Source organism: Chlorocebus sabaeus, chromosome 21 (genome assembly GCF_047675955.1).
Source record: "Chlorocebus sabaeus isolate Y175 chromosome 21, mChlSab1.0.hap1, whole genome shotgun sequence".
NCBI classification, from domain to species: Eukaryota; Metazoa; Chordata; class Mammalia; order Primates; family Cercopithecidae; genus Chlorocebus; species Chlorocebus sabaeus.
In genome coordinates, this window is record NC_132924.1 from 78557074 (window position 1) to 78584007 (window position 26934).

General features: G+C 42.7%; 1 protein-coding gene across 2 annotated transcripts in view; it reads right to left on the reverse strand.

The window, feature by feature from the left end:
• Positions 1–26934, reverse strand: part of PUS7 (pseudouridine synthase 7) — a 66257-nt gene that overhangs the window by 36190 nt on the left and 3133 nt on the right. Inside the window, exons 2-7 of one of the 2 annotated variants that reach the window (XM_007982501.3) lie at positions 16379–16808; positions 13824–13908; positions 13590–13691; positions 9772–9916; positions 4307–4324; positions 2522–2633 (exon numbers count right to left, since the gene is read on the reverse strand). In XM_007982501.3, coding sequence (XP_007980692.3) covers positions 2522–2633; positions 4307–4324; positions 9772–9916; positions 13590–13691; positions 13824–13908; positions 16379–16808 — 892 coding nt within the window. The remainder of the gene's footprint in view (positions 1–2521; positions 2634–4306; positions 4325–9771; positions 9917–13589; positions 13692–13823; positions 13909–16378; positions 16809–26934) is intronic. The other variant, XM_007982502.3, reaches the window with a different exon arrangement.

Sequence of the window (26934 nt, forward strand, 5' to 3'; positions counted from 1 at the left end):
GATGCCTGTGAATAGCCACTGCACACTACACACCTGCCTGGGTGACATAGTGAGACCTGGTCTCTTTAAAAAAAAAAAAAGTAAATGATGGCCAATTTTTTTTTTTTTTTTTTTGAGACAGTCTCTGTCACCCAGGCTGGAGTGCAGGGGCACAAATCTCGGCTCCCTGCAACCTCTGCCTCCCAGGTTCAAGCAATTCTGCCTCAGCCTCCCAAGTAGCTGGGACTATAGGTATAACTGCATCTGGCTAATTTTTTGTATTTTTAATAGAGACGGGGTTTCACCATGTTGGCCAGGCTGGTCTTGAACGCCTGACCTCACGTGATCCACCCGCCTCGGCCTCCCAAAGTGCTGGGATTACAGGGGTGAGCCACCGCACCCAGCCAATAATTCCTTTCTTAGCAGTGTAAACATTTGTAGCTATTAGTAAATAACTGATGCTGTTCAAAGATTTGGCTAGCCAGCAACAAAAAAGGCCACAATGCACTTCCTACCCATCACCTGCAATTCATTACATAAGACAGTGAAAACAAAGAAAAATGCATTCTAGAGGTATAACGTACCACTATGAAAATTCATCTTCAATTTTTAAAAAGTTACTGTGTGAATTTTCCTAAAATGCTGCTATTGCTTTGTATTAAAAAACAAAAAAAGCCAAATGAAATGCTAAAGCTGGGATCTGAATAGTTTTGATATGAAGATGTAAGTAACCTAGTTAACTAAGAAGTATTTTATAAACTTAACTGTTCCATATGAGAAGGAAAAAATCAGGAAGGAGTTCTTAAACCCTGAGCAATCCTCAACTCCCGACCTCGGAGGAACTCCCTTCCCACCTATCTATTCCTGTCAAGAATAGTCTGTTCTCTTTGGCTCAAGTACAGGCGTAGTATCAGACTCTCTCCCAGGGAGTTAATAAATACAGCACAATAAATGTTACTTAATTGGGCACTGTGTATTATGGGCTGAACTGTGTCTCCCCCAAAATTAGTATGTTGAAGCTCTGACCGCCCCCAGGACCTCAGAATGTGACTGTATTTGGAGATAGGGCCTTCAAAGAGGTGATTCAGTTAAAATGAGGCCGTTTAGGGTGGGCCCTAATCCAGTCTCACCGGTGTCCTCCTAAGAGGAAATGTGGACACACAGAGATACCAGGGTGTGCGTGCACAGGGAAAATGCCACATGAGGACACAGTGAGAAAGCAGCCATCTGTGAGCCAAGGAGAGAGGCTTCCGGAAAAAAAAACAAACTTGCCAACACCTTAAGCTTGGGACTGCTAGCCTTGAGAAGCATATGAAAATTAATTTCTGTTAAGCCACCTGGTCTGTGGTATTTTGTTATAGAAGTCCTAGCAAACTAATACACTGTGTTACCATATTTAAAATGAGTTAAATATATATTGGAGACCAAATTTCTACAGCATACAGACTTGCTGTGGTGTGTAGCCACTTCCATTTTTAAGAAAAGCTTTGGCACCTTGCCGATCCCGAGATCCAGTCTCTGCTATATTTACATTCCTGTGAGAAAATCAGACCGGTCTCAGGTTTAGTCAGTCTCCAGGAATTGAGAGCTACCAGTCTGGCAAAACCAACCTCTGCAACCACGTCAAAGATAAGTATAGGCTTTCAAAAGAGAAAGTTAATTTTTATTTTCAGTCACATGGATTGGTAACTCTCAACTGCACGCGAATCATTTACTTATGGAATTTTCATCTTGAATTATTGGCACTATGCATGTTGGGGTCAAAAAAATTAATTCATCCATTGCCTAAGAAAACTATCCTCATGGCCTGGCACAGAAACAAGGCACCTCCTATCCGTGATAGATGGTTTTTTTTTTTTTTTTTTTTTGAGACGGAGTCTTGCTCTGTTGCCAGGCTGGAGTGCAATGGCGCGATCTCAGCTCACTGCAACCTACCTCCTGGATTCAAGCAATTCTCCTGCCTCAGCCTCCTGAGCAGCTGGGACTACAGGTGCACGCCACCACGCCCAGCTATTTTTTGTATTTTTAGTAGAGACGGGGTTTCACCATGTTGGCCAGGATAGTCTCAATCTCTTGACCTCATGATCTGCCGCCTTGGCCTCCCAAAGTGCTGGAATTACAGGTGTGAGCCACACTGCGCCAGGCCAATCGGTGATTCTTTGGGAGGCTGAAGTGTGAGGACTGCTTGAGCACAGGAGTTTGAGACCAGCCTGGGCAATATAGTAAGATTCTGTCTTTACAACCTAATAAAATTAGCCTGGCATTTTGGCATATGCCTGTAATCCTAGCTACTCAGGAGGGTAAGGTGGGAGGAATGCCTGAGCCCAGGAAGTCAAGGCTGCAGTGAGCCATGGTCATACCATCATTCACTCCAGTCTGAGTGACAGAGTGAGACTGTCTAAAAAAAAAAAGGAAAGAAAAACTATCATTGGGAGGAGCGTTTGCTTCTGTGCTCCTCCTGCTCCTTTTTCCATTAGCATGGAAAAAGGAATATACATTTCTGTTGCTTTGATTTTGTATAGGCACAACAACAGTAACTCACCTTAAGTATCTGGAGAGTACATTAATAGCATCCATGGTATCTTTGTTTTCCTTGTATAGCACAAAGTGGCAGTAACTTCCCCTAGATTTTGGCCAAGAATGTTTTCTTGGATCTTGAAAGCAAAAAAATTAACGTTATATACACCATAGTAAAAGTTATGTGTAAGAGCTCATATTTCGCTATAGAACCTTTGAGTGGGAAATCAGTTCTAGTCTGATAAAGAAATATAGGTTAAGTGGTTAGAGCTGTGTGGACTAGACGTATTACATTTCCTATAATTGGACACTTAATATTATCTATCCATATTAAAAATAAAAAGCTAAAATATGGCTGGGCACAGTGGCTCACATCTGTAATCTCAGGACTTTGGGAGGCCAAGGCAGACAGATGGCTTGAGCTCAGGAGTTCAAGACTGGCCTGGGCAACATGGCAAGACCCATCTCCACTAAAAATAGCCAGGCATGTTGGTGCACACCTGTGGTCCCAACTACTCAGATGGCTGAGGTGGGAGGATCACTTGAACCCGGCGGGTGGCGGCTGCAGTGAACCGAGATCATGCTATGGCCCTCCAGCCTGGGTGACACAGCAAGACCCTGTCTCAAAAAATAAATAAAAGAAAAATATTTTTAATTAAAAAACAGAACATAAAAAAATTAAGCCAGGTTAAATGCTAACTTCTGAGCAGCTAGTGTTACTTCAGCTGTTCAATCCTGTGTTAAAAAATCTAAGATTTAGGCCGAGTTGGTGGTTCATGCCTGTAATCCCAGCACTTCAGGAGGCTGAGACAGGCGGATCACCTGAGATCAGGAGTTTGAAACCAGCCCAGCCAACGTGGTAAAACCCCGTCTCTACTAAAAATACAAAAATTAGCTGGGCGTTGTGGCAGGTGCCTGTAATCTCAGCTACTTTGGAGGCTGAAGCAAAAGAACTGCTTGAACCTGGGAGGCGGAGGTTACAGTGAGCCAGGATCGTGCCATTGCACTCCAGCCTGGGCAACAAGAGCGAGACTCCGTCTCAAAAAAAAAAAAAAAAAAAAAAAGTATGCGTGTATATATATACATATATATACACACACATATAGACACACACACACATATATATATGATTTAGATTTAAGCTGCTCAAAGTGTATTTTTATTTAAGTACTTTGGGAAAAATATGTAAGCCCAAACTACACTTTACAGACACTGTACAATAACATTCATGAGTCTTCTGTGGCATAGAGCTGCAGTTGTTACTTAAACAATACATCTAGTTCATCTGATTACTGTAACTCCACAAAAGAAAAGCTGAAAAAATGTTTCATATAACAATTCCTAGAAAGAGTCCTCCTCTTTTAAAAACAATCCTTTCTCATGAACTCATGAATCCTTTATCTTCAGAGGCTTAAGATACTGCTGGTACTGAAGTTGGTACTTTGGATACCTGGCTTTGTCAAGGCAAAAGCACTGTTTGGTAAGTTAGTGATTTAAGCTACAATGAAAAGAACAAAAGAATCCAGAAACCATTTCAGAAAACTGCCATAGCATGTATGCCTAGTGAATCACCCTTCCTTCTTGATAAATATGTGAGTTTTTTCTGTCTTGGACAGAAAAGTATTACAAGTATTTCTTTAGTTCTTGGTGTGAATTCCTCACAAGTTCTTCAGAAAACTGTTGAGTAGGAATATCATTTTCGGTTTTCCTTCCAGCTCACTATCAGTTAAGCAAAGTTGTCTATACTTAGTACTTGTGACAAAATCTTTGGCATTTCACTTTATCTACATGAAACGCCAAATGCTCTTACCTGCTGCAGTTCTGACCTCTGTCCAAATGCACAGCATAAAGAGCACAAAAGAGCAATGTTTAATTGATAATATTAAAGTGCTTTAGAGGTGAACATGCAAATGATCGCATGATAAGTTTACACTGAGGACTTCTACAGCACCCGGTAGTTATACGGTGGGTTAACAGCCATTTAGACATTAACAATGGAATGTTTTAGAGGCAAACAGTGAACAAGTAGAAAACTCTCCTACAGGTACAGCCTCCTTGTCTCAATCCCTTCACAACGGGCATGTTAGTTCATCCTCAGAGCTGCACTGTCTGTACCCACGGGCTGAAGCAAAAGGTTTAAGGATAGTAAATGCTTCCCCAAAAAGAGATTTGTTTTCTTAAATATGGGAGGACATGTACCAACATGCTATTTGTATCTTTTCTTTTGATAGTGAGACAACAAGTAATTATTGCTTTGCTTTTACTTTTCCGGGTTTCATGAATTTCTTGCATTGAATTATAAAGGCTTTTAAATTTGAAAAATGTTAAATATTATAGAAAACAGCTAAGTTCTTTATAGATTAAAAAAGATTTAAGAGATGACTTAAGAGGCTTATCAATGAGTGCAATGTTCTGACCTTGTTTTAACATTCTTTGAACAAGCCATCTGTATATAAGAGACATTTTTGAGATACAGCAAAACCAAATATGCAATAGGTATGTGATAGGAAGAAATTATTGTTGATGTTTTCGGATGTATTAATAGTTTGGGGTTTCAGTCCTCATCTGGCAAATACATACTTAAATATTTATGAGTGAAAAGCCATGCTATGTAGAATTTCCTTTAAAATGCTCCAGCAAGAAAAAAAAGTAGGAAGAATAGATCAATAAAACAACAGAAGGTTGATAATCTTTAAGATGGTTTATGGGTACATAGGTTCCATATATTATATCCTCTATTTGTCTGCAAGTTTGAAAATGTCCATAATAAAAACTTTAAAAACACTTGTGATAAAAGCTGAGGAAGTGTAGCTACATTTTTCTCAACTACCTCTTCAGAGTATTCATAATAAGTATAATGGCAAGAAATAAATGAAGCCACAAGACTCAAAAACTAAATGCTGCTATACCTTAAGAGAAACCATGACAACAGAGTATGAGTTTTGGCTCACAAGCATGCATCTTCTATTTAGCAAATCCAAGCACTGAGCATGCATACAATTATCTCCTTTGCAAACAACAGATACAAGTATGTATTCTTTTTCTAAGTGCACTCAATATAAAAAATAGTTAAGTATATGCATTGATTAACTGGAAATATTTTAAATAACAGAAAAATCAATGAGTCTCCATTTATTTTGGGCAATTTGTGTGACTTTATAAAATTCCACCCCCTAAGAATGCTAAGCAGCATATACTTAGCTTTATAATTTGAGTGAATTTAAAATAACTTGCAGACATTTTTGAGACACTGATTTATACTGCAAATGCACAGAATTCCCAAGCTGGGTAATATGGTGCCTATTTGAAGAAGGCTGCTTCCAGCTTCTGAGGGCCTGACAAGGCAGTCCCAGTCTAGCAGAAATGGAAACCAGATAAAAGGGAAACCAAGTTCAGGAAGTTTCATTTATTGAGCACGGAGATCTCCATGAATAAGGAAGGAAAAATGTTTCTAGCTGAGAAAGATGAAAAGATGGGGTAGCATGCGGAACATTCTTTCCTTCTTATTCAAGGTCATTCCCACCATCGCACCCCTGTACACCAACCTTCAGTTTTTTCAGGGATTCTACTCCACCCATTACCTTTAGTTTGTTATTCTCCTCCCTGAATTTTCACCTTCCCTCTCCGTTGTCTCTTTCTTTTTGGAAAACATACATTTTTCTTTTTATACAGATAAGGTTTTGTCATGTTGGCCAGACTGGTCTGGAACTCCAGGCCTCAAGTGATCTGCCCGCCTCGGCCTCCCAAAGTGCTGGGATTACAGGCGTGAGCCACTGCGCCCGGCCCTCCATTGTCTCCCTTGCATATATAAATAACTCACAGCTCTTCCATCTTAAAAGCCTAACCCATGTTCCTCTCTCCTTAATCATGTTCCCTTCTTCTCTTCTTTGCAGGTTATTCGAAAAAGCAGTCTGTATAAACTACCTTCCATCTCAACCTACTGTGTAAACTGGTTTCCAACCTCATCATTCCACTAGAATGCTCTGCTGAAAAAACACCAACAACTTCCATGTTGCTAAACTGATAAACAGGTTTCAGAGTAATTATCTTGCTGGATCTACCTGTACCATTTTCCATTGCTAGAGGAATGGAAGCAATGGTAGTCCACTGACCACTCTGATTATTGCGATTCCCTATTCCTGTGGATTCCATAATACCAGTCTTTCCCAGAGAGCTTCTTTGTACCTGTCTGGCTCTTCCTTCTGAGTCTCTAAGGATTCCTACACACAGGGATCCCTCCTGGGGACAACTCAATTCAGAAAGTATAGAGAACCTATACATATCACATGGCAGAATTTTCTTTTTTTATGTAAAGTCTTTAACAATTATGTTCTTAGAGGCATTTGGAATGTATACTATCTGTCTCAAAATATAAATTATCAGTAATGTTATAATAGTTTAGATAGTATTTTCAAAAAATACCATATATACACTTTGGTAGGTAAAGCAATGTGCCCTATGAGACTGGCTGAACACATAAAATAATGTCTGAGTTTAAATAGTTGGTAATTTGTGGTGTTTGGGCACCATGATTTAGAATCTACCACATCTATGTTTTAGGATGCACAGTTCTATCTGAGAAAAGTTCAGGTTAAGAATATTGTGAATCTGCTAGATAATGTATAACCCACCAATAACAATTTATATCAGGATCTGGTAGTAATACAGCTAAAAAAAAAATTGTAAATTACAAAGCTTTGTAATGATACTTTAAAAGCTAAATCATTCAAATGCTAGGCAAGATGGCTCAGGAGGCCAAGCTGTCACTGGTAGAGGGCCATGAACAATAATCTTTGGATACCAGCTCTTCTTCCTTTCCTAGGGGTGTTCACTTTAGGCCACTCTCAGCTTGGGAAGAGTGGGGTCTGTAAAAGATCAATGCAGGCCAGGGGTGGCCTTCCATGAGGAGGTGGGAGAGAACAGCTCAGATGGCAGAGATTTAGTCCATCTTTGAATAAATGCCACAACACCACAAGCTCAAGAAGTGTGGTTCTCTATACAAGTGGGGTTGATCCAATCTGACTTCCTTCTTGCTTCTTTTTAAAGTGAGAAATTCCTATCTTACTGAAGGTGCCCAAAGGAAAATGGGGAAGGGTGGTTCACATGACACAGCTCCACAGCTCAGCACTTCACTTGTAGAATCTTAAGGAAACTTCGTAACAACAAAAAATGAAAGGTAGGTGTGGCATAAGCAGAGAAAATGTGGATAAAAACACAACATGAGAGACCTGGGACCGTGTTTAATGAAGGGGATGGGTAGAAAGACTGTAATGGCTGCTTTGGTCTGAAAATGTCCTCCATCCTCTCACAAAACCTAGCATCCTAAGAAATGATTATTACTTCCAAGAAGCCACCTGTCAAAAAAAACAGTTTTTGCTTTTTCCAACCTGCTTCCTCATGACCACACCAAGCAGAATAAGACCTTGCCTTGTCTTCCTGCCTTCATAATGGGCAGCACTGCTGACCAACGTGGGCTGTTTCTTGACAAAAAGTAACTCCCTAGCAGCCTTCCCAACTGGGTTCCCTGACAGAATTAGGACCAAGTGCCCCAAGGCATCGCTGTCTGTAGCAAGTCACTTCTCCTCTCCATCCAGAGTAATTACTATCTATACACTATCCTTGGGAGAACTGAACCAACAGTGGCTCAAACCACTTTCCACTGGGCTTACTCCTCTTTGAACAACCTTGGCTGAAAAAAGGCTGCTCCAGTGATATTTTACACCATGACCCAGACATTAAAGAAACATACAGCAACCACATCATTGTTTGTGAAGTAAAAAGTAATTGATAACTCATGCCCCAAGCAGTTCCAGGACACATCATCTGGCTTTTCTTTTCAGTGTTCACTAAAAACTGGCCTCTGATCCCCACCTCTTCCTCTGGAACTGCTCAGGTATCTCATTCTATAGCACTATCCAGACTTGCTGACTTGACTAGATTATTTCTTCAGGCACAGCTAAGCTTTTCTCCTGTTCTCTTTTTTGTTACACCCTCTCATTTCACTAGAAACATGGTTATAAGCAATTAAGGCTTCATCCATCACAGTATTAACTGTTGAATTAACCTAAAAGAATACTGACAGAGCCCTAATAAATAAACAGGTTTTTGTCATATGGTCTTAGAATTCTGCCCCGACATATATATCTGGGAATAACTGTTCATTAATACAGGTCACCACTGGTAGGAGAGGAGGGTAACGAAGTAACTTTTCCTTGTAATTTTCATTTAAATTTTATCTGTCAATTTGGTAGGTAAAAGAAAAAAATTACCTAATTTTCCTGAAAGGTTATATGCAAATAGAAACTTTTGTGGCTGTAGAAAACACAGATATTTATTAGAACATAAATATCGGTCACTCATCGGGAATATGCCCATTTCAAATGAATGATAGATGACAAAAGATGGGCTGAGACAAAAGGGTGTCTTTCTATATATTCCGTATTTTTTATGTGTGACTGAAGAAGATACAGTTGGAAAGCAAAAGCTCTTTCAATATAGGGGCCTGGCAAAAAATAAGCCTCTTTCAATATAGGGGCCTTGGCTGGGCGCGGTGGCTCACGCATGTAATCCTAGCACTTTGGGAGGCCAAGGTAGGCGGATCACGAGGTCAGGAGATTGAGACCATCCTGGCTAACACAGTGAAAACCCGTCTCTACTAAAGCTACAAAAAAATTTGCCAGGTGTGGTGGTGGGTGTCTGTAGTCCCAGCTACTAGGGAGGCTGAGGCAGGAGAATGGCGTGAGTCCGGGAGGCGGAGGTTGCAGTAAGCTGAGATTGTGTCACTGCACTCCAGCCTGGGGGACAGAGGGAGATTCTGTCTCCAAAAAAAAAAAAAACACAAATATATAGGGGCCTCGCAAAAAATGTGCCACTGGGATAGGTGACAAGCATTTTTTGTTCATCTGAAAGCTTTCTTTCCTCCATGAAGAACACAGAATGAGCAATAATGCTTCTATTTTCTTCTTGAATTGCCACTCAGTATGCTCTGCTCTTCAGGGAACACATCAAATTCCTAAGAGACTCTCTCAGGCACTACTATAATTTCAGCAAATCTTTACTCACATAGAAGACCTAATGCCCCTTGCCAGGCAGAATGCTGGGCTGCGCTGGCATCTGAAGTGACAATACTCACCCTCTCTGAAGGAGGGACATGATCAATATTGTTCTCTGAGCAGCACTACAGTAGCCCTTGAACATGAACAGGCAAGGCTAATGAGGAGCCGGGCCTGCCGCTCACGGCTGCCTGGCAGGAGGAAGCCGCCCATAGACACCTACTTGCCAAAGCCTTTTTCCCAGCTGCGTGGTAGGCTACAATGTATTTCTTCCCCTCCCTATCCTCTGTTTTTGTCTCTAATCCTGGAAACAGAGATTTGATAGCCTGATGGATGACGGTTCTTTTCTCTTTGGTGTCCTCGATAACCTATTAAAAAAACAGATAGCAACACCACTAAGTTAACAAACATTAAATAGGGAAGTAATACAGTGAATTAATAAAAACACTGCTCACCTTATTAACTACTCAAAATAACAAAAGTGCCTGTGTACAATTTCAAAAATCTTTTATTTTTATTTTTTTGACAGAGTCTTGCTCTGTCGCTCAAGCTGGAGTGCAGTGGAGTGATCTCAGCTCACTGCAACCTCCGCCTCCTGGGTTCAAGGGATTCTCCTGCCTCAGCCTCCTGAGTAGCTGGGATTACAGGCATGTGACACCGTGCCTGGCTAGTTTTTGTATTTTTAGTAGAGATGGGGTTTCACTATGTTGGCCAGGCTGGTCTTCAAACTCCTGGCCTCAAGTGATCCATGTGTCTCGGCCTTCCAAAGTGCTGAGATTACAGGCGTGAGCCACCATGCCCAGTCTCAGAAATATTTCAGAGCTTCCCAATATTGCAAATCCTAGGAGCCTGTTGATGGAGCACATCCATCTGCCAGACACTGTACAAAGTACTTTGGTCATCACTTTATTTAACCTTTGTAATCTCTCCATCATAACACCATTATATCTATTTAGAAGTGAGGAATTGTGTCTATGGCTATATAGCTGGAAGGTGGTAGAGCTGGATCTGAAATCCAGGCTGTCAAACCCAGGAGCCACCAACCCAGATGCTCCCTCTCAGGGTCTCTGCTGGACAGACACCTTAGGGCTCCTACATGAAAATGCAGGCAAAGCTAGGCCTTTTGGTATGTCAGAAGCTCAGTCCTTTGAATAATCCAACCTACAGCTGCTTCCTATTGAATTCTATTCTAAATTATTTTATAATGAAGTTCTAGCACATGGGTTCACAGTAAAATCAACATGATATAAACTCACTAGTTACATGATATTTTCAGTTTGTGAGTGCATCTCATACTGAGACATTTTCCCTCTTTACTAAACATAACCATAAATGTGTGTGTATATGCCTATTTTAAGAATCAAAAACAATTCACAAAATAAGATTTATACTTACTATTTGCAATGCACAAATATTTTCTATTTTATTGTTATTATTATATATATTTTTTGAGACAGGGTCTGGCTCTGTCACCCAGGCTGGAGTGCAGTGATGCGACCTTGGCTCACTGCAACCTCTGCCTCCCAGGCTCAAGCCATCCTCCTATCTCAGCCTCTCCAGTAGCTGGGACTACAGGCATGTGCCTCCATGCCCAGCTAATTTTTTTTTTTTGAGACGGAGTCTCGCTCTGTCGCCCAGGCTGGAGTGCAGTGGCCGGATCTCGGCTTCCTGCAAGCGCCGCCTCCGGGGTTCACGCCATTCTCCTGCCTCAGCCTCCCGAGTAGCTGGGACTATAGGCGCCCGCCACGATGCCCGGCTAGTTTTTTTGTATTTTTTAGTAGAGACGGGGTTTCACCGTCTTAGCCAGGATGGTCTTGATCTCCTGACCTCGTGATCCGCCCGTTGTGGCCTCCCAAAGTGCTGGGATTACAGGCTTGAGCCACCACGCCTGGCCCCAGCTAATTTTTTTATGTTTTGTATAGATGGCATTTCGCCATGTTGCCCAGGCTGGTCTCGATCTCCTGAATTCAAGTGATCTGCCCACCTCAGCTTCCCAAAGTGCTGGAATTCCACGCCTGAGCTACTGTGCCCAGCCCTTATTTTATTTCATTTTTTTAAAATGCCGGTTGAGATCCACTACTAAACTGATTTCATGACCCATTAATGGGTTGTAACCTGCAAGCTAAAAACATCGAGATACGCTGCAACTGCTACTAGCTGAACTTGATGAAACTTTTTTTTTTTGAGACGGAGTTTCGCTCTTGTTACCCAGGCTGGAGTGCAATGGCACAATCTTGGCTCACTGCAACCTCCACCTCCTGGGTTCAAGTGATTCTCCTGCCTCAGCTTCCTGAGTAGCTGGGATTACAGGCACACGCCACCACGCCCGGATAATTTTTTGTATTTTTAGTAGAGATAGGGTCTCTCCATGTTGGTCAGGCTGATCTTGAACTCCTGACCTTAGGTGATACACCTGCCTCGGCCTCCCAGAGTGTTGGGATTACAGGCGTGAGCCACCGCGCCCAGCAACTTGATGATACTTCAAGAAAATAAAAAATGAAAAAAACCCACCCAACTACATTACAATTACAGGTAAATGACTTCTTCAGAGCAAAAAGTGAGTCTAGATCTGAAATTACTGATAGCAAGGAGAATGATAGTTTGTGTATATGAATACATGTTTAGACCTCAAAAACTCAGAAAGTCCTTCATCTTCATTTTACAAATGAGGAAACTTGCCCATAGTTTATGCCTTTTAAACGTAAAGACTTTCAGTAGATGGGAAAACCTCAGTTTTTAAGACAATAGTAAATATTACCACATGTATACAAAAATACATATTATAAGCCTAAGATAAACCTCTGCATTGTTCAAGCAAAGGAAACCTGGACCATCCTGGATTGCTCTAGAAATCTGCCAGGAATTTTCTTCTTGGCATTGCTAAAGGTTTTGTCTAAAGATTTTGTCAGTAACTGAAGATTTCTAACATTGCAATACCACACACTTTTGGAAAGCTCAGGTGGGGAGGGAGACAAGGGACAGATAATGAATTCTGAAAAGCTGTAGTACACTTACTAAGCAGGAGTGATGGGAGGGGAAATTTCAGACAACCAAAAACCCCATAACATTAAAATGTAGTACAAAATTAATTTAACGTAATTTTTTTTTTTTTTTGATACGGATTCTCGCTCTGTCACCCAGGCTGGAGTGCAGTGGTATGATCTCCACTCACTGCAACCTCTGTCTCCTAGGTTCAAATGATTCTCTTGCCTCACCCTCCCAAGTAGCTGGGACTACAGACCCACGCTACCACGTCCGGCTAATTTTTTTGTATTTTTAGTAGAGATGGGGTTTTGCCATGTTGACCAGGTTGGTCTCAAACTCCGGACCTCAAGTGACCCGCCCACCTTGGCCTCCCAAAGTGCTGGGATTACAAGTGTGAGTCACCGTGCCCAGCGAACAAAAGTTTTAACAACAACATTTACTATTCTATTTAGTAGCTGAGCTCTTCTTTTCTTCAACAGCAGAATTGACCCAGGATGAGCAAATAAATGCTCCCCTACTTCCTTTCCCCATTTTCTCCCCTTCCCAGAGTCCCAACTGAGACCAAGAAGCTGTTGAAGCCAGAATCTGACCTGGGTGACACACTTGACAGGCAGCAAATGGTGGTCCTGTTACAAGAGACATGGTACAATTGTTACTCTGATTCTAAACAACATATGTTGTTGTTAATTTGTGGTCTCTAAATTTTTTTTCAGAGATGGTGTCTCACTATGTTGTCCAGGCTAGTATTCAATTCCTGGGCTCAAATAAACCTCTGGCTTCAGCCTTCAGAGTAGCTAGGACTTTGGAGTAGCATGTAACACTGTACCCAAATAAAAATGTTTTTAAACAAAAATGTAACTTTTCGGGGGCTACAGTTTATCTGGGATACTAGTTACTTGCCCCAATAAAAAAAGTTTTTAGTGTAATACCCTTTAGATCCAATAGAGCAAAGTCACCCTTTGTTAACCATTGTAATTTTTTCCATAAACACTTAACATCCACCCAAAAAGCAACTAAAATCCTAAAAAATTTTTCATACATTTTTGCATTATTTACCTCAATGGCAACACTGGTTTCCTTATTTTTGAAGAGCTGGAGCTCTTCCAATCGCTGCTTTTCTTCAGCTGTCAAAACTGTAAATATGTCTTCTGAAGGGTCCTTTAAAAGAACCATGAGAACTCACAATGAATGATACACAGAATTCAAGTTTAGTAAAGCTCTAAATTTCTAAATCTCTAGGAAGTGCTATTTTTATACAGAAGGTGACATTTGCTGAAGAGCTACTTCTACCTCCTCATCCACTGGAATGGACAAGTCATTCAAATGGCTGATCCGTCCATCTTTTCCTATTTCATGAACAACGAAGTCGGAGTATCTGATAAAAAGAAAACATGAACTTTCAGATAATTAACATCCTGTTTTCTATTAATTTTAGGATAAACTTGATCAACGGTAAGCCTTACTATTGTGCAAAACAAGGAATTTAAAAAAACTTCAGCCGGGCGCGGTGGCTCAAGCCTGTAATCCCAGCACTTTGGGAAGCTGAGACGGGCGGATCACGAGGTCAGGAGATCGAGACCATCCTGGCTAACAGGGTGAAACCCCGTCTCTACTAAAAAATACAAAAAACTAGCCGCGAGGTGGCGGGCACCTGTAGTCCCAGCTACTCGGGAGACTGAGGCAGGAGAATGGCATAAACCCAGGAGACGGAGCTTGCAGTGAGCTGAGATCCGGCCACCGCACTCCAGCCTGGGTGACAGAGTGACACTCCTTCTCAAAAAAAAAAAAAAAAAAAAAAAAAAACTTCAGTGCAAAATCACATGGAGTTATTTTTTCTGGGGTGTGTTTTGTTTGTTTTGAGATGGAGTCTTGCTCTGTTGCCCAGGCTGGAGTGCAGTGGCTCGATCTCTGCTCATTGCAACCTCTGCGTCCTGGGTTCAAGTGATTCTCCTGCCTCAGCCTACCGACTAGCTGGGATTACTGGCACGTGCCACCATGCCCAGCTAATTTTTATATTTTTAGTAGAAATGGAGTTTCACCATTTTGGCCAGGCTGGTCTCAAATTCCTGACCTCAACTGATCCTCCCGCCTTGGCCTTCCAAAGTGCTGGGATTATAGGCATGAATCACCACACCTGGCCTTTTCTGGTTTCTTAATGAATGCTGAACAATACCTTGGCTCAAGTTTTATATGAGAACTTAAAGAAAAGACCCTCTTAGCTTCTAGAATATTCTTCCAGAGAAATGCAAAAACAAAAGCTTATTAACATTACCCTATGACTATTCAGACAGTCCACACTACATTAAATTACAAAATATGGTGTATGGTTAATTCAATCAGAACCCAGTAAGTCTACCATGAACTAGCCTGAAGCTTACCTTTATGTTAAATATTTTATATGCATTATTCAAAATCCTCAACAACCCCAATGTGGTAATATGATCCATTTTTAAATTTTATTTTATTTATTTATTTTTATTTATTGATTTTTTTAGATAGATTCTCGCTCTGTCGCCCAGGCTGGAGGGCAGTGGCGTGATCTTGGCTCACTGCAAGCTCCGCCTCCAGGGTTCATGCCATTCTCCTGCCTCAGCCTCTCGAGTAGCTGGGACTGCGGGCGCCTACCACCATGCTCGGCTAATTTTTTGTATTTTTAGTAGAGACAGGATTTCACTGTGTTAGCCAGGATGGTCTCGATCTCCTGACCTAGTGATCCACCTGCTCAGCCTCCCAAAGTGCTGGGATTACAGGCGTGAGCCACTGCGCCTGGCCCTATTTTTTGTTTTTGTTTTTGAGACAGTCTTGCTTTGTTGCCCAGGCTGGAGTGCAGTGACTCGATTCAGCTCACTGCAACCTCCGCCTCCTGGGTTCAAGTGATTCTCCTGCCTCAGCCTACCAACTAGCTGGAGTTACAGGCGCGTGCCACCATGCCAGGCCAATTTTTGTACTATTACTAAAGACAGGGTTTCGCCATGTTGGCCAGGCTGGTCTTGAACTCCTGACCTCAAGTGATCTGCCTGCCTCGGCCTCCCAAAGTGCTGGGCTTACAGGCGTTAGCCACCGTGCCTGGCCTGATCTATTTTTTAAATGAGGATGCTGAGGTTCAGAGAGGCTAAGTAACTATTAAGTAGCGAACTTCACACTGGGATCCACCTGGCCCCAAAGACTACCTTCTTCTATCGTAGTTGTGGCACATTCAAATGAAAAAAGAGTTTAAGATTATAAAACAAACTCCGGAGAAAACCTGAAACCATTTAATGAATTTATTTACTTACTTATATATTTTTTGAGATGGAGTCTTGCTCTGTTGCCCAGGCTGGAACGCAGTGGTATGATCTCGGCTCACTGCAACCTCCACCTCCCACCTCAAAGCAATTCTCTCGCCTCAGCCTCCCGAGTAGCTGGGACCACAGGTGCCCATCACCACACCCAGCTAATTTTCATATTTTTAGTATAGATGTGGCTTCACCACGTTGACCAGGCTGGTCTCAAACTCCTGACCTCAAATGATCCACCCGCCGTAGCCTCCCAAAGGGCTGGGATAACAGGCGTGACCCACTGCGCCTTCATGAATGAATTTATTTGAAGCATGATCGTATCACTGCATGCCAGCCTGGGTGACAGAGTAAGACCCTCTCTCAAAAAAAGGGAAAAAATTAATTAATTAAAATTTTAAAATCCAAGGCTATTTATTCAGGTAGGTTTCCTTCATCCTATCCATTCCTTTTGACCAGCAGTATAAACAGTCCTTGGAGACAGAAAGCTAAGAGGAAGAATATAAAGTTAATTTCTTTCTAAAGAAATCTAATACAATCAAAATAACTTTATATATAAACTAAATGTACCTTTCTTTTAAGATTCCTGAGAACCCTTGATGAGAACTCACAAACTTGGTGATGCCTACGTCAGCTTCAGTGAGTCCATGCTTCATCATGTCTGCAAAACTCTCTGATTCCTCCTCCTCGCACTCCTCTGAAACTCCATCTTCCTCCTCCTCTTCCTCGTCTTCCAACTGAGCCTCAGAATTCTTTCCACCTTTCCCGGTACTGACAGTGTCAGGAGGCCCAGGCACGTCTTCACTGATGGACAGAAAGTCATTCTGTAGCCCAACTTGACCTTTGGTTAAACTGCATTCCGACAGCTTCTGTTTTTTTGTCTCCTCAGCTGGGACCCCGCTGTCATTATCTTCGACAACCAGGGCCCCACGTTTCAGTGACACACCAGTCATTTCTGTCATCTCCATCTTTAAGGCTCCAAGAAAACATTTAAGAAAACCTGTTAGGGAAGAGTAGAAAGCAACAATTACCTATATAAATGCTGGTTTCAGGCCAGGCGCAGTGGCTCAAACCTGTAATCCCAGCACTTTGGGGGAGCTTAAGGCAGGCGGATCACTTGAGGTCACAAGTTCAAGACCAGCCTGGCCAACATGGTGAAATCTCAACTCTACTAAAAATTAGTTGGGTGTGGTGGTAGGCACCTATAGTCCCAGCTACTTGGGAGGCTGAGGCAGGGGAATCGCTTGAACCTGGGAGGCAGAGGTAGCAGTGAGTTGAGATCGTGTCACTGCACTCCAGCCTGGGTGACAAAGTGAGACATCGTCTTTATAAAAAAAAAAAAAAAAAGAAAAGAAAAAAGAAAAAGGAAAGAAATTAGTTTCAGCAGATAAAGGCATAGTTAATGTTGTTCACAGGATCCTAAAAATCATTTATAGAAATAATTCTTCCTGATGTTAGCATATACTTTTTGTGGGACAGAAACTCGCCATAATACTTTCTGCATGGAATTTGACAGTGTGCATCACAAGCCTCAAAAATATGTATGCTGGGGCCAGGCACGGTAGCTCACACCTGTAATCCCAGTACTTTGGGAGGCTGAGGCGGGCGGATCACAAGGTCAAGATATCGAGACCATCCTGGCCAACATGGTGAAACCCTGTCTCTACTAAAAATACAGAAACTAGCTGGGTGTGGTGGCACCTGCCTGTAGTCCCAGCTACTTGCAGGAGAATCGCTTGAACCCAGGAGGAGGAGGTTGCAGGGAGCAGAGATCACACCATTGCACTCCAGCCTGGTGACAGAGGAAAACACCGTCTCAAAAAAAAAAAAAAAAAAATTGTATGCTCACTGGGCGTGGTGGCTCACGCCTGTAATCCCAGCACTTTGGGAGGCCGAGGCGGGTAGATCACCTGAGATAAGAAGTTCAAGACCAGCCTGGTCAACATGGTGAAACCCCATCTCTACTAAATATACAAAAATTAGGCAGGCATGGTGACGGGCGCCTGTAATCCCACCTACTCAGGAGGCTGAGGCAGGAGAATCACTTGAACCCAGGAGGCAGAGGTTGCAGTGAGCTGAGATCGTGACACTGCACTCCAGCTTGGCAACAAAAGCGAAACTTCATTCCAAAAAAATATATATATGTATGCTCTTTGACCCAGTAATACTACTTTTAGGGATTTATCTTAAGAAAATAATTAAGAAAGTGCTTACAGTTTGAGCTCTAAGGATATTCATCTCCATACTTTTTTCCTTTTTTCAGTGACAAGGTCTGGCTCTTTCACCCAGTCTGGTGTGCAGTGGCACGATCACAGCTCACTGCAAACTCCAACTCCTGGGCTCAAGCAATCTTCCTGCCCCAGCCTCCCCAGCAGCTGGGACTACAGCAGCATGCCACCAAACCTGGCTAGTTTTTTAATTTTTATTTTTCTGTAAAGACTAGGTCTTGCTATTATTGCTCAGGCTGGTCTTGAACTCCTGGGCTCAAGCAATGCTCGCACTTCGGCCTCCCAAAGTGTTGGGAATATAGGTGTGAGCCACCGTGCCTGGCCACAGTGCTTTTATATTAGCACAACATTAAGAGCAACGAAGCTTGGGTACATAAACTGAACGATATGTAGCAACATTGACAAGAAACTGGGAAAGGTAGTTACCTCTAAGAGAGGGTCTAGAAGTGGTGGCTGGGGACAGAGGTGGGAAATTTGCTATTCTCACTCATTAACATACTTGTATCATTTGAAGCTTGTTTGATACATATGTATTATCCTTTCGAAAAACTGTTTAAATATTGTGGCTGGGAGCAGTGGCTCACACCTGTAATCCCAACACTTCGGGAGGATGAGGCAGGCGGATCACCTGAGGTCGGGAGTTTGAGACCAGCCTGATCAACATGGAGAAACTCTTTCTCTACTAAAAATACAAAATTAGCCAGGCATGGTGGCACATGCCTGTAATCCCAGCTACTCAGGAGACTGAGGAAGGAGAATCACTTGAAACCAGGAGTGGAGGTAGTGGTGAGCCAAGATTGCGCCTTTGCACTCCAGCCTGGGCAACAAGAGCAAAACTGCATCTCAAAAAAAAAATAGTAACAATAATAATAAAATAAAATATTGTATAACCACTCTTACTGACATGAAAGCCATACCTATGCCATACCACATTAAAAAAAGGAATGAGGAGGTTATAGAGATATACTTCTGCAAGATGAAAAGTTCTGGATAGTGATTGCCTAACGATATGAATATACTTAACACTACTGAACTGTACACGTGGTTAAAATGGCAAATTTTAATTTTATTTTCGAGACAGGGTCTCACTCTGTTGCCCAGGCTTTAGAGCAGTGGCACGATCTCAGCTCACTGCAACCTCTACCTCCTGGGCTCAAGCGATCCTTACACCTCAGCCTCCCAGGTAGCTGGGATCATAGGCATGTACCACCACGCCTGGCTAATTTCTGTAATTTTTGGTAGAGACAGGGGTTCACCATGTTGGCCAGGCTGCTCTCGAACTCCTGACCTCAAGTGACCTCCTGACACTGGGCTCCCAAAGTGCTGGGATTTTAGGCGTGAGCCACCATGTCTGGCCTAAGTTGATGCTCTTGGTAAAATAAGGATAAAAACTTTTTCTATGTTAATGATATACAAGATACTGAAGTTAACATACTGATGAACCTAGTAAACATATCCATAAATAATGCAAATGAGCAGAAAATAAATATGTTATTTCTCCAAGTTATAGTAAACAAGAAAGCCACCTATATAAGCTTCTACAGAAAATAATAATGATGATTAACAAAATTTTAAGAATCCATATTTGATCTTAACCCTGTTGTCTAAAATCAAGGACAAAAAGAAAAATCATAACACAAGTACATTCAAACAGTAAAAGCAAAAAAGGATTATGACAGGAGGGTAAGTGAGCTAGGACCGCAGGGACGGTGTGCTTGCATGGCTCACAGGTGTCAAGGAGCCCCTAAAATAGTTCAGGAAGTGGCCAAGAAGATGGACAAGGAAGATAAGTCTTTCAAATAGAATAAAAGAGGAGTAGAAGAAACTCCCTGGGCTACAAGCGACAGGGAAGGGCCCCCTGGTCACAGGTGGTATTAAGAAATCCAGCAAAAAGCCAGCTGTTCCTTGTATTTGAGGCGAAGGCAACCCTTGGTTCCATTCCTTTTTTTTTTTTTTTTTGAGATGGAGTCTCACTCTGTCACCTAGGCCTGGAGTGCAGTGGCGCAGTCTTTGGCTCAACTGCAACCTCCACCTCCTAGGTTCAAGAGATTCTCTTGCCTCAGCCTCCCCTAGTAGGTGGTATTACAGGCGCCCGCCACTATGCCCAGCTAATTTTTTGTATTTTTAGTAGAGACGGGGTTTCACCATGTTGGCCAGGCTGGTCTCGGCCTCCCAAAATGCTGAGATTACAGGCATGAGCCAGTGCGCCTGGCCCCATTCCTGTATAAACATCTGTATTCCCTGCCATAACATCTTTTGCCACCTATAGCTAGTTGAAGTATGGTCTTGGAGCCTGTTGTACACTTAAGAATAAATTTTCATTAAAAAAAAAAAAGTGGTTGGGCACTGTGGCTCAGGCCAGGCACGGTGGCTCACACCTGAAATCTCAACACTTTGGGAGGTTGAGGTGGGTGGATCACCTGAGTTCAGAAGTTCGAGACCAGATTGGCCAACACGGTGAAACCCCTCTCTACTAAAAAATACAAAAATTAGCTGGGTGTGAGGGCACACACCTGTAATCTCAGCTGCTTAGGAGGCTGAGGCAGGAGAATCATTTGAACCCAGGAGACAGAGGTTGCACTGAGTCAAGATCATGCCACTGTGCTCCAGCCTAGACGACAGAGTGAGTCTCCATCTCAAACAAAACAAAACAAAACAAAGTATCATGACAGCTACAAAAAATAGGAGAGAAGGGATTGAAAAAAATATCAGTTAAAACAATTTCTGGTGGCCGGGTACAGTGGCTCACGCCTGTAATCCCAGCATTTTGGGAGGCTGAGGCGGGTGGATCACAAGGTCAGGAGTTTGAGACCAGCCTGACCAACATGGTAAAACCCTGTCTCCACCAAAAATACAAAAAATTAGCCAGGCATGGTGGCACACACCTATAATCCCAGCTACTCAGGAGGCTGAGGCAGGAGAATCACTTGAACCTGGGAGGCGGAGGTTGCAGTGAGTCGACTGCACCGCTGCACTCCAACCTCGGTGACAGAGGGAGATTCCGTCTCAAAAAAAAAAAAAAAAAAAAAAAAAAAAAAAAAAAAAAATTTCCTTTGAAAGACAAGAAATTAAATACAGAAAATGGAAGAAACTGAAACTGGAATAGAAGTAGACCCCAACTGTAGTTACAGAAAAGTATACTTAATTTAAAGAAGAAAGCACTTATTCTTTGTCCTGAACAGGTGTAGTTAAAAAAAGAATGCTGGTTTATGAAATGCTGATACGATTTCACTCTCACCTTACAGCAACAAAACTACCCTCAGAAGTTTTGTACAAGTGAAGGAGACAAAAATGGACCAGGGCTTACACAAGGACCAGGAGAACACGCTGAACACAAAACCTAACCAAAGACCACAACGCCTGGGTCAAATTTCGTGGCGTGAGGAAGAGGAAGGAAAAGCAGGAGAAGGGCATTTGGGGTCACAGGTACAGCATGTGCAAAGGTATGGGGGCGTGGGAGCTCACAGAGTGCTGGAAGAGCAAAAGAACTCATTGCCCACTGTGGGGGTTAGACATACAAAGAGAGTCTGGGGTTACAGCTCGGGAGGGGGTGGAGGCCACAAGAGGCTACAAAAAGGAAGTACATCCTGAAAACCAGACCAGCACTGGATTTGTAATTTACTAAGATTCTGTGGCACCCCTTTGAAGAGAAACTGGGGTTAGGCAGTAAGACCAGGTAAGAGGGTACAGCTGTAATCTAGGCAAGAAATTAATATAATCTGATCTAAGGCTGAAGCAAGGGAGATAGAAAAAGGCAACTTTCAAAAACATTTAGGAAGTAGTAGCACGGACAGGAGAAGGCGATAATGGGGGAGGAAAAGACTTCAGGATGACTCGAGTGTCCATCCTTGGGGACAGTGGTGGTCTTCTGATATGAGGGCCCCAGAAAGAAGAGCAGGTGTTGGAATATGAGCCCACCCATAGTCCTGTGGTGTCGCAGCTACCTGGGGAGACATCCCAGTGGAGATGACCTGTGGGCACTCATCACACTGTGTCTCACACACCCTTACCAAAAACCTGCAATGGCTCCCCAAAGACCATACAAACTTCCCAGCTGGCATCACAGCTCTACCAGGAGATCCTGATGCCCTTCCAGAGGCCAGAACTCTGAGTAAGGAAGAAAGAGTGGCCAATAACAGCCATTCACACAGCTTGGCACAGGGAATTCACAGCCAGCAAAATATTCACCTCTTTCCCTTATGCAGAAAAAACATCAGGCCTCCCCCTCTCAACAACCTTGGAGCCAGATCTAGGTTTTGCCATTTACTAAGTGGGTGACTTAACCTCTCTAAGCCTGTTTCTTTCTCTGTGAAAGTAAAATATGATGACTTGGCCAAAGGTCTGTAATAGCTCCTCTTATTCCACTGTTAGTCCTTAATAGTTATTATGGATGATTTACACAGCAGAACTGTATTGTTGCGTCCAGAGAAATTTAAAAAAAGAAAAAAAGCGGGCCGGGCGCAGTGGTTCACGCCTGTAATCCCAGCACTTTGGGAGGCCAAGGCAGGCGGGTCACCTGAGGTCAAGAGTTTGAGACCCGCCTGCCCAACAAGATGAAACCTCATCTCTACTAAAAATACAAAAATTAGCTGGGCGTGGTGGCAGGTGCCTGTAACCCCAGCTACCTATCACACTCTAGCCTGGGGGATGAGAGCGAGACTTCATCTTAAAAAAAAAAAACAAAAAAAACTTCTGTTTCTTGTTTTCTGGGCCAATAATTAAACATGGTTCTCTCTTTGAAGTACCATTGAATTTTAAGAGATCCTCAAACACTGCCAATGGCACCAAATAAACAGCATGAACATAAACAGAATCTGGCCGGGTGCGGTGGCTCACACCTGTAATCCCAGCACTCTGGAGGCCGAGGCAGGCAGATCACAAGGTCAGGAGATCGAGACCATCCTGGCTAACACAGTGAAACCCCCTCTCTATTAAAAATACAAAAAATTAGTCGGGCTTGATGACAGGTGCCTAGTCCCAGCTACTCCAGAGGCTGAGGCAGGAGAACAGTGTGAACCTGGGAGGCAGAGGTTGCAGTGAGCCAAGATGGTGCCACTGCACTCCAGCCTGGGCAAAAGAGCGAGACTCCGTCTCAAAAAAAAAAAAAAAAAGAATCTAAAAGCTGTAGGAATCCCCAAAACAGTTTTTAAGCCTTGAGAGAGATGTGACCATTATCTGAGTCACATATGGTTACCATTTCTGTTTTTCAGATTACAGATTGGCTCACTTTCATTTTTCCTGTTCTATACAATGACTAAAAATTCTTAATTAACGACCCTTGTTAGAGAGGAACTTTCCCTTTGGTGTCCTGCTTATGCTCAAGCCATATGACAGAAAACCCATAACTATTACACCTTCCCCAATGTACTCTCCCCAAAAAGAAACACTGCCTATAACCAATCAAATTGCAGTAACTACGTGCCAACCCTATATGAAAAATGTTGTAATCCTGCCAAAAACTCCTGTCTCTGCCTACACAAAACTGAAACTTCCCTACTTCAGAACTTTGACTCTATTACTTTAGAACTGGAGTTTCCAGGTGGGACATCCTCAAACTGTGCACTTGAAAAATTTCTCTTTATACTAGATTCTGACGCTTTTAATTATTTTAGGTTGACAACAGGCCTTTAATTGCCAGTCTTCTTCTTGATATTTGTGGACATTTGTCTGATCTCTTTTTCTTGACATATCTAACTGCAAAGACAAGATCATTAACTAAACTCACTTTTAAATTTCAAATGAAATTACATTTTTCATTATTTAAGTCAATGGCCCTACCACAGACAAATTAATTTTTTTTGACACAGAGTCTTACTGTTGCCCAGGCTGGAGTGCAGTGGCACAATCTCAGCTCACTGCAACCGCCAACTCCTGAGTTCAAGCAACTTTCACACCTCAGCCTCCTGAGTAGCTGGGCCCGGCTAACTATTTTATTTTATTTTATTTTTATTTATTTATTTATTGAGACAGGGTCTCACTCTGGTCGCCCAGGCTGGAGTGCAGTAGCATGTTCTTGGCTCACTGCAACCTCCACTTCCTGGGTTCAAATGATTCTCCTGCCTCAGCCTTCTGAGTAGCTGGGATTACAGGCGCCTGCCACCAAGCCAATTTTTTGTATTTTCAGTAGAGACGGGGTTTCACACATTGGTCAGGCTCGTCTCAAACTCTTGACCTGGTGATCTGCCCACCTCAGCCTCGTAAAGTGCTGGAATTACAGGCGTGAGCCACCGCACCTGGCCTAATTTTTGTATTTTTAGTCAAGACAAGGTTTTACCAGGTTGGCCAGGCTGGTCTCAAACTCCTGGCCTCAAGTGATCCACCCACCCTGGCCTCCCAAAGTGGTGGGATTACAGGCGTAAGCCACCGTGACCAGCCCAAATTAATTATTAAAGCATATATAGTACCAATGATTTTTAAATAACTTAATATATATTTTTCTAAGTTCTATCCTATAGGCCTAAAAGCTGACAGCATATTTACTAGAAGAACTGTTCAAAGTTCTGGACTAGGAAAGGCAAAACTCAAACTAGTGTCATTTTCGTAAGCAGGAACTACATGAAAGGGAAGCTGAAATGGAATATAACTTTTTTTTTTTCTGAGACGGAGTTTCGCTCTTGTTGCCCAAGCTGGAGTGCAATGGCGCGATCTCAGCTCACAGCAACCTCTGCCTCCCCGGTTCAAGCGGTTCTCCTGCCTCAGCTTCCTGTGTAGCTGGGATTACAGGTGCCCACCACCACATCCAGCTAATTTTTGTATTTTTAGTAGAGACAGGGTTTCACCATGTTGGTCAGGCTAGTCTTGAACTCCTGATCTCAGGTGATCCATCCACCTCGACCTCCCAAAGTGCTGGGATTACAGGAGTGAGCCACTGCGCCCGGCCTGGAATATAATTTTTAAATTGAGGGTTGGAGAGAGGAGAGAGAGGTGATCTTATGAACACAGAAGAGGTCTGAGAGAATTAAATCGGAAAGATAAAACAATCCTGACTAGCCCAAGGTGAGAGGTCCAAGGAAATCAGTTTTGCAGTCAGGAAAGCCCAAGCATTCTACCTTGAATGAAGACATAAAGTTACTACATGTGAAAAGGGGGGGAGAAGGCAGTTTTATGAGTTTTTTTTGACATATTTAAAAGAAAAAATTGTAAGAAAATATGCTGCACAAATACACTATCCATGAGAGTAATGATGGTATCTTAACAGTCAAGTAAAACTCCATAGATCAAAAGCCTGATGCTACAACCAGAAAGAGAATGAACTCCTCTGATACTTTCCCCAAGACTTAAAATCCTTGACATTTCTTTTTTTTTTTTTTGAGATGGAGTCTCTGTTACCTAGGCTGGAGTGCAGTGGTGTGATCTCTGCTCACTGCAACCTCCGCCTCCTGGGTTCAAGTGATCCTCCCGCCTCAGCCTCCGAAGTAGCTGGGAGTACAGGCGTGTGCCACCACGCCTGGCTAATTTTTGTATTTTTAGTAGAGATAGGGTTTCTACCATGTTGGCCAGGTTGGTCTTGAACTCCTGACCTCAGGTGATCTGCCCGCCTAGACCTCCCAAAGTGCTGGGATCACGGGCATGAGCCACCACGGCCGGCCAATCCTTCACATTTCTTTGGAGGGAATGCTAAAATGATGTTTTTTTGTTTCCTCTGTACTCCAAATGAGACAAGTGAGAATACAAATAGTATAATTTTAACAATATTTTAAAACGCTTTTCATTAAAATACTAGATTCACCAACTAAGCTTTAAAAAGTACTCTTAGCTAGGCATGTGTGCATGTAGTCCCAGCTAACAGGGCGGCTGAGGCAGGAGGATTGTGTGAGACCAGTTTAAGGCTGTAGTAAGTTATAATCACACCACTACACTACAGTCTGGGCAACAGAGGGAGACCCCATCTCTGAAAAAATGCAGGCAGGCAGGTGGCTTGAGACCAAGAATTTGAGACCAGCATGGACAACATAGTGTGACCCTGTCTCTGCAAAAAATTAAAAGTTAGCCAGGCAGCCGGGTGCGGTATCTCACGCCTATAATCCCAGCGCTTTGGGAGGCTGAGATGGGCATATCACAAGGTCAAGAATTTGAGACCAGCCTGGCCAGCATGGAGAAACCCCATCTCTACTAAAAATACAAAAATTAGCCAGGCATGGTGGTGCGCCCCTGTAATCCCAGCTACTCGGGAGGCTGAGACAGCAGAATCACCTGAACTGGGGAGGTGGAGGTTGCAGTGAGTCAAGATCGTGCCACTGCACTCCAGCCTGGGTGACAGAGGGAGATTCTGTCTCAAAAAATAAATAAATAAAAATAAGCTGGGCAAGGTAGCATGCACCTGTAGTCCCAGTTACTTGCGACGCTGAGGTGGAAGGATCCATTGTGCCCAGGAGGTCCAGGCTGCAGTAAGCTGCGATGGTGCCACCACACTTCAGTCTGGATGACAGAGAGACCCTGTCTCAAAAAATAAATAAAATCCTCTACACCTATAACAAAAATTAAGTTTAGTATTTTCAAAATTTTAATATAACACTAACAATAGTTTCTTGTATGTTTGTTTTTTTATTTATTTATTTTCGAGACAGGGTCTCACTCTGTTACTCAGGCTGGAGTGCAGTGGTGTGATCTTGGCTCAATGCAGCCTCGACCTCCCAGCTCAAGTGATCCTCCCACTTCAGCCACCCAAGTAACTGGGACTACAGGCATGTGCCACCACGCCTAGTTAATTTGTGTATTTTTTGTAGAGACAAGGTTTTGCCATGTTGCCCACTGGTCTCAAACTCCTAAGCTCAAGCGATCCACCTGCCTCAGCTGGGATTACAGATATGCACCACTGCCCAGGTCAAACAGTCCCTTATTAATTAATTCTTCCAAAAAAAATCAGAAAAACAGCCATTAGTCTTTTTTAATTATTAT